Source organism: Schistocerca gregaria, chromosome 4, assembly GCF_023897955.1.
Source record: "Schistocerca gregaria isolate iqSchGreg1 chromosome 4, iqSchGreg1.2, whole genome shotgun sequence".
Lineage (NCBI taxonomy): Eukaryota > Metazoa > Arthropoda > Insecta > Orthoptera > Acrididae > Schistocerca > Schistocerca gregaria.
The window spans coordinates 348,499,226-348,514,663 of NC_064923.1; the positions used below are offsets into that span (position 1 = coordinate 348,499,226).

Sequence of the window (15,438 nt, forward strand, 5' to 3'; positions counted from 1 at the left end):
GAGGCACTGCCAGCACTTCCACTTAAGCTGACTAAGGTGAGGAAGCCAAGTCAATCAGGACTCAAATCCAGTCCTAAGAATCGATATGTCTCCACTATAGTGAGTGGATCATCATTAAGGTAGAGTTCTGGTTCTGGATGAATGTCGACAGAAGTACATAACACACCACTTTGTGGCTGAAAACTGGAAACTGTGGGCTAGAGTCCATGATTGCACCTTGTGGATGGCTCCCTGTATGCGCCGCTCAGCAGCACCAGTACTGGTGGAGCAGTACAAAATGCAGAAGTCGTCTGCATACAGAGAAGGTGACATGGACGGTCCTACAGCTGCTGCTAGACCATTAATTGCCACTACAAAGAGGTACACTCAATACAGAACCCCTGAAGGACCCAAGTCTCCTGGATATGGGGGGAACCATGGGAGGCACCAACTTGGACATGGAAAGTACAAATAGACAGCAAATTTTTTATATAAATTGGGAGCGGGCCTCGGAGATCACACTCGTGTAAGCAAGGATATGACATCGCCAGGTCATGTCATACGCTTTTCGTAAATCAAAAAAGATGGCAAGCAGATGTTGCTGGAAAAGGCTGTTCAGATGGCAGACTTGAGGGACACAAGGTTATCAGTGGTAGAGCGACCCTGGCAGGAGTCGCCCTGACATGGAGCCAGTAGGTCACATGACTCAAGGACCCAACCTAACCGCCGACACACCATACATTTCAGCAGCTTACAAAGAACACTGGTGAGGATGATAGGCCGATAGCTATCCATATCAAGCGAGTTTTTACCAGGTTTGAACACTGGAATGATGGTGCTCTCCCACCATTGCAATGGAAAGACGCCATTGCACCAGATCTGGTTGAAGATGATGAGGAGATGTCGCTTGTAGTCAGACGAGAGATGTTTAATCATTTGACTGTGGATCCAATATGGCCCAGGGGCAGCATCGGGGCAATGTGCAAGGGCACTGGGGAGCTCCCACTCTGTAAATGGAATGTTATAGGATTCACTGTGGCTTGTAGTGAACATGAGGACTTTCCCTACCAGTAACTGTTTGAGAGTGCAAAATGCTGGGCGGTAATACTCTGACGCAGAGGCTCAAGCATAGAGCCGACCAAAGTGCTTCGCAAACATGATTGCGTTGGTAGACAACGCACCATTTATGTTAACACCGGTAACACCTGTTGGGGTCTGGTACCCGAAAATACGGTTGGTCCTGGTCCAGACTTGGGAAGGTGATGTATGGCACCCAATGGTTGAGATGTACCTCTCCCAACACTCCTGCTTCCATCATTTGATAAGTTGATGAACGCAGGCACAGAGCTGTTAAAAGGCTACAAGGTGCTCCAGAGAAGGGTGCCGCTTATACCACTGTAGAGTTTGCTGACGCTCCTTAATTGATTCAGCGACTTCCAGTGACCACCAAGGGACTGCCTTTCAATGGGGCACCCTAAAGAGTGAGGGATTGTGTTTTCTGCTGCTGCAAGGATTGTTGTAGTCACCTGCTCAACCATCACATCAATGTTCCTCTGTGTGTGTGTGTGTGTGTGTGTGTGTGTGTGTGTGTGTGAATAGGGTGGGGGGAGGGGGGGGGGGGGAGGAGATTCAACGGTGACAGCAGAGGTGAAAGTTTCCCAGTCCACCTTGTTTAAAGCCCATCTGGGCAGGCGTCCATGAGCCTGATGCCAGGGCAATGACAGGAAGATGGGGAAGTGGTCACTACCATGCAGGTCATCATGTGCTCTCGAGCAGATAGATGGGAGAAGTTCTGGGCTGCAAATTGATAAATCAATAGCCCAGTAATCACCATGAGCCACACTGAAATGTGTGGAGGCCCCAGTATTTAAGAGGCAGAGGTTGAACTGAGACCGTTTGCTGAACTAGCTGGAAATCTTGACAGATTTATTGTGAAAACCACTGGTAGAACCAGCTTTGGAAATACACCAGAATTTACATGCTCATGTACTCCAGAGCGTGTAAGCCGTTCAGTCTCTAAGTGGAAGCAGAGACAAATAACTTTGTCTCAAAATGCTTCAAAATCTATGCAGAAAATCACACTCCAAGAGCAGACTGATTTCAAGTTTTTCACTGGTATTAGCTGTTGGCGAGAAAACGTAAGTAAGACTTTGAAAAATTAAACTCTTAAGAGACAAATGTGTGAACTACAAAATAAAGATGCATTTTTACAAAAGATGGTTTGGTTCGTTTGGGGGAGGAGACCAGGCAGCGCGATCATCGGTCTCATCGGATTAGGGAAGGGCGAGGAAGGAAGTCGGCCATGCCCTTTCAAAGGAACCATCCCGGCATTTGCCTGGAGCGATTTAGAAAAATCACGGAAAACCTAAATCAGGATGGCCGGATGCGGGATTGAACTGTCGTCCTCCCGAATGCGAGTCCAGTGTGCTAGACACTGCGCCACCTCGCTCGGTACAAAAGATGTATTAACAAGAATTCTCGATTGTTTATTGCATTTAGCCAGACAATCCTTACCCTTGAATGGTCCTCAGAAAGCCTTTGTGAAAGTGGTAACTGTAAAACTTTCCTTGAAACTTTCAAGCAACTTACCAAATATGATTCAGATGGAAAGCACCCTCTTAGTATAAATTCAGCAAGCAGATAACTATGTTGTGCCTTATCTTCCTCAATGAAGCCATAATGAATTCATCAATGTACTTGGTGGTGAGGTCAGAATAGAGATAGTTAAGAAAATTTTGATGGCTAAATATAGTGCACCAGATCTATTACATACCAATCAAATGTCTCAGTTAATATGTTATGCACATATTGAAGGTTCAGAAGCCACAATACAGGAATCCTTTATTGACTTGATTCTATTACTTCTGAAATCAGCTAAAGAAAACACAGAACAAATTTGTGACAAGCTGCAAGGAGATGGTCTAAAACTAGAATACTGCTGTGGACAAGGATATGATAATACTGCGACCATGGCTGGATGTGTTAATAACATTCAGAGATGTATTTTGAATATAAAACCCAAAGCAGTGTTTGTGGCACGTAACAATCACTCATGAAACCTTGCTGGAGTACATGCTGCTTCTGTTGGAACAAAACCAGTGACTTTTTTTTTACACAAGTGGCATGTTCTTAAACAATATGTTCCAATTAATGTGAAGTGCTCCTGTGACAAAAGACAGAGTTCAAAGCATGAGCCTGTACATGTGCTTGCTGACTAGATTAAAAGCATAACAGAAGCTTTGGAACTCTTGAGTGATAGATCAGAAGGAACCCTAGAAAACAAAAAAGATGCAGGCAATTTGTTGGCTTGCATTATGACCTATCATTTCTTTGCATTCTTTTATTTTTGGAGTTCAGTGCTTACTGAATGATGCTCATATACTCCAACAACAAAAGAGTACTTGGGTTTGATCAATGTGATCAAAAGCTGAAAGCACTGACTCTTATGAGGAAATGCGCAACACTCTAGTCACAAACGCAGTTGAGAGAGCCTTGGAAATATGAAATATATTTGATATTTCAACAGAAATAAAAACAGAAGATTAAAGAAAATATTTGGTAAGAAACAAATCCATTCTGGCTTACATCTAATTCAGGAGACTCAGAGTACAACTTGAGGCAATAGCTAACATCAGTATTAAATGAAGTGTATGTTACAAATTAATATACTCCCTGAACGATTTGCCTTCCCAAAATCAAATACAACTGAAAGCAGAAAAAGACGAAATCATTGTTTGAAACAATCAGCATTTATATGAAAAATATTCCAAATTGAAAGCATCTGCTGTGATTGCTGAAGTACATTGTATTATTTACCACATTACTTTATTTAAAGATGTTCATTGAGAAAGGAACATTTTTGCATGGACAACTTTAGAATTATTAAGCTATATAAAATCATGTGGAAGATGCAAGAGTTTAAGTAACATTATTGTGGCACTCTGACGAATGCTACTTGTGAAAGAAGTTTTTCCAAATTAAAGCTAGTAAAGACCTAACAGAGTTTGCCTATAATCCAGGAAAGGTTAAGTAATCTTGCAATTTCATCAAGTGAAAGAAAAATGAAAAATAAATGTTAACTTAACCACATACAATTTTCGAGAATAAAGGTTTTAAACAAATGCAGTTTATTTACTGAAATGTCTAATAATTAAAGTTTTTTGTTTTCTTATTTTGTTAAATTTGTGCTAGTACCTATACATTGTTACAGTTTTGAAGTAAACTTAGAGAAGTAATTTGATATTATAATTGTTACTGTAGGTTTCAGGTTTAAAAAATAAATAGTTTAATACTTGGATTTGTAACAGCTTATGAGGGGGCACGACATTTTAAATTGCCTCAGGTTCTGAAACCCCATGGTGTGCCACTGACTGTGAATTCCCTTATAACTGGCTGAGTAATCCAGTTCAAAGATCAGAGAACAGGAAAAAAGGCTTACCCCTCCAACTGGACCACACCTGGTAAAGACACCTCATAAACTACTGTATCATCTAAACCAACATTCAGGTTGAAGACAACTTCATCATCATTTGAAGACCTACTCTACAGGAAAGAAGTAGTGTGATTAAACAAAACTACTGTCCAACATCACTGGGTGTTGTAGAATCTTTGAATATGTTCTGAACTCATACATAATGAGGTATCTCAAACAGAATTACCTCCTCCATGCCAGTCAGCATGTGTTCTGAAAACATTGGTCATGCAAAACTCAGCAACCACCTGATGATCATGACAGCTGGGAACATTAAGTGTTTCTTGACTTCCAAAAAGTGTGTGACTAAATATCTCACCAAAGCTTATTAATGGAAGTATGGGAAAATGATGTATCAAACAAAATTTATGACTAGACAGAGGATTCCTTGATATTTTATTCTGGGTGGAGAGTCAGTGACGGAAGTTTAAGTAACTTCAGGGGTGCTCCAGGGAAGAGTGCTGGGACTCTTGCTGCACACCTCATCAACAGCAGTAACATCAGATTTTTTGCAGAAGAAGCAGTTATTTATTATTAAATACTGTCTGAAAGAGGTGCACAAACGTTGCAAACATAATGCAACTGGATACATAAAGAAGATTTACTCATCAAGAAAAAGAAATTTTTTTTCATTCCATGAACATATTCATTCTGTACAGCCAAAGAAATGCAATATCTCTAGAGCTGAATAAAAGTAAGAGGGAAAAAATGAAATTTTGGTGGTCAGCATGTGGCAGTTAGTAATTGCAATGGAGACAGTGACACAGTTTGATAACTATTTTGCTGTGCTTATATGTGCTACTACTTTCTCCTACACATATGCTGCTTCAGAGGTACTTTTAATTATTCAGTTCTGTATAACATTAATTTCACTTAATTTTGTTTTCCTCAGTGTTACCTCAGACACATTTTTATGATAAAATGTTCCACTGGAGAAACATAACTAATAGTTTGATGACTCAGCAGTTAGTAGCCATAGAACTACTGAATTTTCTGTTAAGTGTATACCTTGCTGTAAGAGATAGTATCAAATATGGCTTCTATCTCAACTGGGTCATGAACGTCAACTGAAATTGGATGACTGCTGGCAAGAGCATCAAGATTAAGTGCAGGCTGTGTCTTATCAAGAATGAATTGCTCCATCATCTTCCACCCAGGCATCACATGGTCAACACCCAGGTATTCCAAAAAACTGGCAAATCCCTCATTTAGCCACAGATCATTCCACCATTTCATTGTTACCAAGTTGCCAAACCACTGCAAAGAAATACATAAAATAGTTTGTAACTCATATCATCACAATTTTTCAATCAAAACTATTAGATAAAAAATCTGCTCACCAAGTGGCAGCAGCGGAACACACATTTAAACTAAGGTTTTACTTATGCGAGCTTTCGGAATCAGTGGCTCCTTCTTCCAACAGAAGGGTTGAAGTGGAAGGAAGAGAGGTGAAGGGGAAGGAACTGGAGAGGTTTAGGACAAGGGACAGAGTTTGGAAAAGTCACCCTATGTCATGTGAGACTTTTCCAAACTCTACCCCTTTTCCTAAAGCTGCTTTTCCTGTTGTCACTTGGTGAGAACACTTTTTATCTATCCAGTTACATTATATTGTCACAAATTGAATACTTTCATTACTATATTAAAGCTAAAACAGATGTTGAAGTAAGTGAGCACTGAGGAGAGTTGTTTCAAGCAAAGAACTTTTAAAGCAGTTTCCCCCTGAAGCGTGAAAGAGTAAATAAACTTGGGATTAGATGTACTTTGGATCAGAATAAAATGTGCCATATAAATGTAAATTAAAACATTAGTTACAAATGCCTGAAATGACAAGATGAACAATAGATAAATATTCTAAACTGTGTTACAATGAAAGCAAGGACAAGATATTGCACATTAGAAACAAAAAATTTAAAGAATGGAGTGGAAACTATCAGCAGAAGGTGTTATAATGAAACAACATGTAAACTCTTATCTTAAGCACAAACTGATTACTTCTGTGACACTGAATCATACTCATTAAACTGTTCTTCTTTGTGCAGAATGGTACTGAAACTCAACCAAACACTGGTGTGTCACATTAACATATTTTGATCTATTTGTATGTGAACAGCATTTAATTTTCAAATTTCAAGCACAAAATTAATTATAAAATATGTATTAAATCACTTTTGTTAATCTATTGAAGAAAAATCTGAAAGATTATATAGACTTATTAGATACTATCTCTTGGTTACAATAATTAGTCAATTAAGTCTGGTGTTTTGTTCACAGTCTAGGTATGCAATACATCAGCTGTAATCAAAACTAGTGGTGAAAGGTCATTCATTGGATTTGTTTATCTCATTTCTCTGGGACTTGTTGCAGGTGGCTCTATCCTAGATATCTCCAAACGAATCTAAATCTACTGTTCACCTTCCCTACCACTGATTTCATATGCTCATCCCATTTCATACTCCTCTGTAGTATAACTCCTATATATTTTAATGGAAAATCTAACCTGTAGATATTTTAATGGTGTGACAGACTTGAGAAACTTACCGCCATCTTTTAATTGTCTGAGCAGGATTTTTCCTCTGTGTTACAGTCATTATTTTACATTTACTGATACAACTTCTGACAAAGTAGTTTGGTGAATAGCCCTCTAACATTAACGTAGATGAACTATGGACCACAGTTACCTTATCCTCCTCCGAAATAGTCACCTCCCATAACTATGCACATTAACGTAGATGAACTATGAACCACAGTTACCTTATTCTCCTTTGAAATAGTCACCTCCCATAACTATGCACCACTATGATACATGTCCTGGAAACCTTGCATGAAGTCTTCCTTCGGAATGGTGTTCAAAAGCCACGTCACGTTTCATTGGATGTCAGGAATATCATCAAATCTCTTTCCTTTCAAAGTGAGTTTGAGTTGAGGGAACAGGAAGAAGTATGGAGAACTGAGATCCAGCAATTAGGGTGGATATTCAAATTGCACCATCCCCTTTTTTGCCAGGAACTGCTTGACAATTTTAGCTGTGTGTGGGCGAGAGTTGTCGTGAACAAAAAGCCAGGAACCTTGTTGTGCATACTGGGGTCATACCCTGCATAGACATTCAATGAAATGGGTCAAAATTTCAACATACCATGCAGTGTTCAACGTCGTTCCCTCAGGTAGAAATTCCTTGTGGATAATGCCTTCACTATCGAAAAAGGTGATGAGCATCATTTTGATGCCTGATTTTTTGGCTCTGACCTTTTCCCCAAGGTGATGTAGTAGAAGGCCATTCTTTGTTTTGCCATTTCATGTCAGGGTCTTACCGGAGACACCAGGTTCCATCCTCAGTGACAATGCAGTTCAAGAAATTGGGTGTCGCATACACCGTTTTGACGAAATCCTGTGAAGCATCTAAATATGCCTGCTTCTGATCACCAGTCGAGTGGTGTGGCGCAAAATGACAACACATTTTCCTCTTCCGCTACTAGTGGTAAGGATTTGTTGAACAGATTCACTGCTCATCTACTGTTCATCCACTATCATGTGCAATGTTTTCATCACAGGTGATGGTCACCGGTCGTCCACTATGGGGATTGTCAGAAACACTTTACTGGCCTCCTCGAAAATGGGAAAACATCTCTCTCTCTCTCTCTCTCTCTCTCTCTCTCTCTCTCTTCACTTCACTTCATGGACATTGCTTGATCCCCATAAATACGTACCAGCATTGCATGCATTTATTATGGTGTCTTTTGAAGCTTAAAACAAAACTTTAAATTGATCCTTTGCTCTTTCCTTGTCCTGTTCTCAGTTCAGAACCAATGTACTAAACAAGCACTTCGTCCAACAGGTCTAACATGGAACACACACTTAACTAAGGTAGGGCAGATTGTCAACACTGGCCACTACGCAAGTGCAGCGATGTCAGTCACCAGTATTGCCCGGTTGACCATTCTGACTTCATTCACTGAGCTTTATTGTCAGAGGTTGTATTTAATACCAGTCTATATTTCCTTACAGTTATCTTTCCTGTAGACAACAGTATCACCAGCAAGCATCTGAGGATGTTACTGAGTATTTTTCATAAATTGTTTATACACATTGTGAACTCCAATAGCCCTATTGTGCTTTCTTGGGGCACATTTCATGTCATTTTCTTTTCCCTGAACTTGTACCAACCAGCACACACAGTTCTATCAGCCAAAAAGGTTCCATATCAATCACATATTTATCTTTGAACACTGTGGCTTGTCTAAATCTCCAGATACTATCTGTAAGATACTGAATGTGAAATATGTTTATTGCAACTGTTTTTAGATAAACTAATGCTCATTGTTTCATACGAAACTACTTCCTTCCATGGATATTGTAACAATCATATACAAACCACATTTTTGGTATGTTTATTTAAGCTTCAGAAGAATTACTACATGCACAGTAATTTTTCTATATAGTATCCTGCATAGGACACAAATTTATCCCAGTTGACAGGCAGTTTCTTGATCCTGTTTTCATAAACTGAATTTGGAATTTACCAGAATGTTCTACAAATATATATGTAAATAAGAACACAATGCTGAGACAGATAGTGCAGCTCCATCTGTACTTTCTTGTGAGCTTAATAAATGTACTTCCAATCTGACATGTTATTCCTTGTTGATGACCCTGTTATCATAATTGGTACTTGATTCCAGATTCTATGTGATCTAGAAACGGGTCAGCTGGACACCATATTCACTTTAAAATCCAATACGAATTTACGGTGCCCTGGTGGCCTATTTCACTTTTAATGTAATCAATTGTATTTCAATATTGGGAGGATTGCTTTCACCATCAGTTATGGGCGAGCAAATGTTGCAGTAAAATTCATTACTCTGACTTTTATTTGTTTCTGTAATTTGAATGCTCAACTGACCCACAACAGACAAAAAGGATGGTTGGGATTAGTTCACTGGCTTTAAATAGTGCTATAAGTTTCTTAGATTTTCTAAGAAATGTTTCTTCAGTATCTGATGTGGTAACAGTTACTGACTTCAAGCATTACAGATGCTCAAGTTGCCAATAACTTTACTGCTCATTTCCTACATTTTCTTTAGCTGTGGCAAAGTATCACTCTCTTCTTTGGAAATACTCTCTAAATGGTATCATTAAAACACCCTGCAGTCAAGCATATCTTAGGTATTTCCCTTTATGAACAATGGAAAATCTAGGATGGAATAATGACAATATTATCAAAAGGATAGACTGCCATTCAACATATAGTGGAGAGGATGTGTCACACATAGGCACAACAAAAATACTATCAAACAAGTAAGCTTTCAGCTACAAAGCTTTATTCTCTCTCTCTCTCTCTCTCTCTCTCTCTCTCTCTCTCTCTCTCTCTCTCTCTCTCTCTCTCACACACACACACACACACACACACACACACACACACACACACACACACACACACACACACACACACAAACCATGCGCTTGCACAGACATGCATGTGCACAAATGCAAAGTTCACACGCACGTGACCGCAGTCTATGGCTGCCGAACCAGACAGTGAGCACCTGGGAGGGGGAAGGATAGTAAGGTAGGGGTGGGAGACAGTAAAGTGCTTCTTGTGGGAGCATACAAGGACGAGGTGAAGAGAGGATGGAGCAGCAGCTAGGTGCAGTCAAGAGTTTAGACGGAGGGCTGGGAAAAGCTAACAGGGGGTGATTTGGAGGCAGTGAGGGTGGATCACATCTGGATGGAGGGGTGAAATAAGCCTAGCAGGGTTAAACATTGGTCTTTGGTTGAGTCTGATTGGTAGAGTTGGTGGCAAAAAAGTCTCTATTGCAGGGACCAGGAAAAGGAGAGATGGACTTTAACAAGTCCTGGGTGACTGAATTTGGGAGTGCTCGGCAGTCTTTTATTGAGCCTATCTGTGACTCAATCTCTCTCCTATATGGTGAGTTGTAATCTATCCTTTTCATAACATTATCATTATTTCCCTTTACTATACAACTGCAAACCAGTAAAACATTGTAAACTATCCATCCTTTGACAAACTGCCTGTCTGCGTCTGTCAAGGATTCTTTGGCCAATGTTTGTCTGATGATTTTTCTGATGTTTTGCCAGCACAGTGGCTGGCATTGTCAAAGTTTCACCCTCCATTGCTGATGTTGGTCTACCACCAACACAAGATGGAGAAACTGTGGTGTCACTGCCAGACACCACACTTGCTAGATGGTAGCTTTTAAATCAGCCGCGGTCCGTTAGTATACGTCGAACCCGCATGTCGCCACTATCAGTGATTGCAGACCGAGCGCCACCACACGGCAGGTTTAGTCTAGAGAGACTCCCTAGCACTCACCCCAGTTGTACAGCTGACTTTGGTAGCGATTGTTCACTGTCTACATACGCTCTCATTTGCAGAGACGACAGTTTAGCATAAGCCTTCAGCTACGTCATTTGCTACGACCTAGCAAGGTGCCATATTCAGTTACTATAATTACTTCAAGAATGTATTCTGAACAGATAATATTGTGAATCATGTACTGTCCAGCGAGACGTTCATCATTAATGGATTAAAGTTAAGTATCAAACTAATTACATCCGCTTTCTGAATTCTCATTCCTTGTCATGTTCCAGATCTCACGTCAGTATAGTTCTTCCCTCTTCACGCCACCCTGCGTGAGCTAAAACACGTGTATTTTGGCCTCTACTTGTAACACGGTGTTGGCTCTTCTGCTAACACAAAAGAAACTTTGACAATTCCAGCTACTCATGCTGGCCATACATCCAAAAAATTAACAGGCTACTGTTGGCCGAAGAACCCGAGACAGAAGCCAACCGGCAGTTTGCCAGCAAGTGGATATAAAAGCCTTAACATTTTGTATCCATCATTTCTTCACACCTTTCTATTATGTTTCTTCCTATCATTTGATAAGCCGACTTTTTTTTTTGACTATTCAATTTCTTCACATTTGATTCCTTCTGTGTTCCTGCCTTACACTACTGTTAGAAGTTAAGACATTCAATAAGAACATGATGAGGAAACAGCTTAACACAATGTTAGCAAGACTGATATTTCTGAAATTTCGTATCTTCATTACAATCATTGTCGTAGTCATAATCACCACCACCTTTGTCTTCTTCTTTTTCAGAAAGTTACGTCTATCGTCTGACAAAAAACTTGAAGCCCAGAGGACATGGTTGGATGTCAGTGTAACATGGTACACATACAAAACATCAGGATGTTTGTACATGATTACAACAGAACTTCTCTGTGAAAGGTAGAATGGTTACCATTGTGGATAGTGTTGTTCATCTTTAGTGTTGTTACTACGTCAGGGAGGGTACATAAGGGGTGTGAACAGCATCAGATGTTGTATGATGACAGACTGATAACAATACAGGAATGCTGTATAGTCATGCAAGACATCATCATTAGTGCATGACAGAGTTCGAAAGGGGCCTCATTGTGGGTTTCGTATGGCCAGCTGACCAAATCACACAATATCCACATTTGTGGGGCAGTCACATGTTACAGTGGCCCGATGGATACTGCATGGAATGTGAAGGCAGGCATACTTGTCGTCAAGGTTCCAGTCACCATACTGTGTCACTTATGGTTGCAAGCAAAATGTAACCCCCTTCACAACTGTGCCTTTCATCTGCAAACAAGCACTGGACCCCTTGTCTAAACCCACAACATTGGTCAGAGTGTAGCAGCAGCAGCCAGACTAGGGAATTACCATACTGTGTGTAGCTTGCCATAACATCAGAATATGCTGCATTTGGAGTGGTGCCATGACTAAGAAGAATAGACTGCTGACCAATGGCAATACATCAATTTCAGACCATTGTCAGCACGTATGGTGGTCAACTGGGGAGAGCACCCATTCTTCCAATGTTTTAGAGATGCACAGTGTGTTATTCCTGGCATTACAATGTGTGAAGGCATTACATATGACTTCAGGCCACAGCCAGTAGTGATTGTGGAAAGTCTGACGGTAAAACAGCACATAACAGCCATCCTGTGTGCTCATGTGTCACCACTCGTGCAACACTGTGGTGATGCCAATTTTCAACAGGACAATGCTCGTGAAAACGTTGCAGTCCCAGTGCCAGTATGCAGGATGTCACCCCCAAGCATGTGGTACTAATTCCCTCTGAAGTTGCTCCATTTTATCAGATTGGAATTGACTTCATAAAGGTTTTCCAAGCTGACAAGAGTTATGGGTCTACTTTCCTCAGGAAAGGATACAATGACTTTTTGACACCCTTCCTGACCAAATCAGTGCCAGCATCCACACCAGAGAAGGTGCAACATCATACTGATAAGTTGGCTTATACTGCCAAGTTCTTCGTAAATTTGACTAGAGTTTGTAGTCACTGAAATAAAATCACATGCCCTCTCAATGTGAGATTTAATTTTCTTTTCTTCTCTCCTTCTGGGTATTTCACTTTTTTTTGCAAGCAGCACAGAATGCGATTTATAATGTGCGAGAGTTAACAATAACATCCCTATATTTCTTAAAAATTAGAAATAAATATTTGCAGCTCATTTTTAAGTAGGAGTTTATTCACTATCATTTCTACCAAAGATAAATACTCTCCTAACTTCTTGGATAAACTTTTTGCCTATAATGACGTTTGTTGCAACAATGGCATCACGGTCAGACACTCTCTGAAGAAGGTTGGATTTTTTTGTAATAAGGAGATATAAAATATCTCTGTGTCTGAGCTGTCAGATTTATTGTCTGAGCCACTTGCCTAATAACATGTTCAGTATTACTTTGGGAAATTGTTAACCTCTACTGCATGATGTGCAATTTTCCTAGTTATATCAGGCAAATTAACTTCAGCTACTATGACTATTACTATTACTGTTGTATGATTAGAGATTTTTTTGTGTTACTGAATTTAGTCTGTCTTTGAATGACTCTTCACACCCCCACACTTGTCAGAATTGCTTGTACTCTTCATGTTAATGGCTGAAAAGTTTGAATCAGTTTTTTAATCATTTTTACAATTTGTAATGTTATATCAGTACCCGAAGGGCAGTTTCACAAAATTAATTCATTCTGTCTTTCATTATTTTCCACTGCTCCCATCATGAAGGAGAGTCTTCAGGGATGTGGGACAATAAAAAGCATACATTAACCAAAATTAACAGCCCTTAGATATTAGTTATGTACACACTAAACCAGGCTGTTTTAGCTCATCGGCTCCGTTGTGAGCCGCGGAGTGCTCCCTGATCCAGGGAGCCGTGTCACTCGCTCTGACCACTGAAGTGGGCCGGCACGTGGCATGGCTGGCTGAGGCAGGCAGCAAGGCAAGTGTTTCGATGTGCCAGCTGCGTCTTACAAGATCGATAACCTCATACTCTTACCTGCTAAGACGTGGTGACATGCTACACGAGGAAATACGATGTTCAGGAAATAAATAAGAAACAACTGTTTTACAAGAAAATGCATACTAAATGTATTGGGCTCTGTAGCTTGACATTTTCTTTTCATTACCAGATCGGAAATATCAGGCGTCAAAGTGTTCGCAGCGTTAATGTGGAGGATGGCCTTCATTGTTGCATCCTGAAGAAACGATTGTTCCTTACTTTTTACTCTTTTCATTGCTCAGAAAAGCTGCTCACAACAATACGTAGATCCAAACATGCACATGATCTGAGCGGCATTGTTGTGAAGCTTGGGAAATGTTTTTTGGTGTAATGAACGATACCACCGTGACAAATCCAACGCGTTGTAGTACCTTTCTTTCAACAAAGTTGAATTTTGCAAATCAATAATCTCCAACTGAAGTGACGATTACAAGTCATCGGGAGAAACTGAAAAAGGAGTGCTGAACACCTTAAGTTCCATTTCAAAACTAGTGAGGTCTCGGAATCGTGTTTCAAACGATGTGATGAGCTGCTTTAACCTTGCTTGGTAATCACCGAAAGTAGTACCTTCAGATAGTTTTAAAGAAGCAAGACGATTGAAGAACATTAAATGTCCATTACTCATCTGCCTTTCAAATAAAGGTAACTTTTCCATGAACGCTTTGATCTGGTCGTGCGTGTCAACGATTAGCTGCCGTTTGCCCTGCAATGACAAGATTTAAATTTTTCAGATGCATGGTTACGTCAGCTAGGAACGCCAGGTCTGATATCCATTTTATATCTTTCAGACAACGCATTTCTTCCCCTTTCATTTAGAGAAAACAGGATATTTCCTCGCGAATGGCAAAGAAAACATCAAGAACTTTTCCCCGACTCAGCCATCGAACTGTACTGTGGTAAGGTATATCCCCATACTCCGCTTCCATATCTTTCAGGAATCCTTAGAATTGGCAATGATTCATGCCGTGATGCCACACAAAATTCACACACTTAACGACATCTTTCATTACGCCACTTAGCTCTACTGTTTCAGCACAGCACACATGCCTTTAGGTGAATAAAACAATGAAAATCAAAATGTCTTTCCTGAATTCGTCCCCGAGTTTATTTTTCAAACGAGAAGCAAAACCTTCGTGACGCCCGATCATTTGTGATGCACCATCTGTCGCTACAGAATGGAGCTTATCCCACGGCAAATTCATATTGTCCACTGATTCACAAACAGATTCAAAAATGTCACATCCTGTTGCGGTGTAATCGAGTGGTACCACAGCCAAGAGTTCTTCAGTTACTTGTAGCTCCATGTCGACACCACGCACAAAGGCTGCAAGCTGAGCACAGTCAGATACGTCGGTGCTTTTGTCAAGTGTTAGCGAAAATGCAACAAAGCTCTCCGCCTTTTTCCTGAGCTGTGTCTCTAAATCTGCTGCCATGTCCAGGATTCAGAGAGACATTGTTTGCTTCAACACACAAACCCCTTAAATTGCATGCACCTCCCTTGGAAACAAACATTCTGCAACTGCTACCATGCACGATTTTACGAGTGGTGCCACCGAAAACGGCTTGCCACTCGATGCAATGATGTGAGCAGTCCCTGTAGCTTGCTCGAATTGCACATTCAGTAATCTTTTCT

General features: G+C 40.3%; 1 protein-coding gene across 7 annotated transcripts in view; it reads right to left on the minus strand.

Annotated features, from left to right (window-relative positions):
- The window catches only part of LOC126365777 (glutamyl aminopeptidase-like), a 790,794-nt gene that overhangs the window by 77,122 nt on the left and 698,234 nt on the right, over positions 1–15,438 (minus strand). For all 7 annotated transcript variants that reach the window (XM_050008333.1, XM_050008334.1, XM_050008337.1 and 4 more), the window contains one exon: positions 5,459–5,707. In XM_050008333.1, coding sequence (XP_049864290.1) covers positions 5,459–5,707 — 249 coding nt within the window. The remainder of the gene's footprint in view (positions 1–5,458; positions 5,708–15,438) is intronic.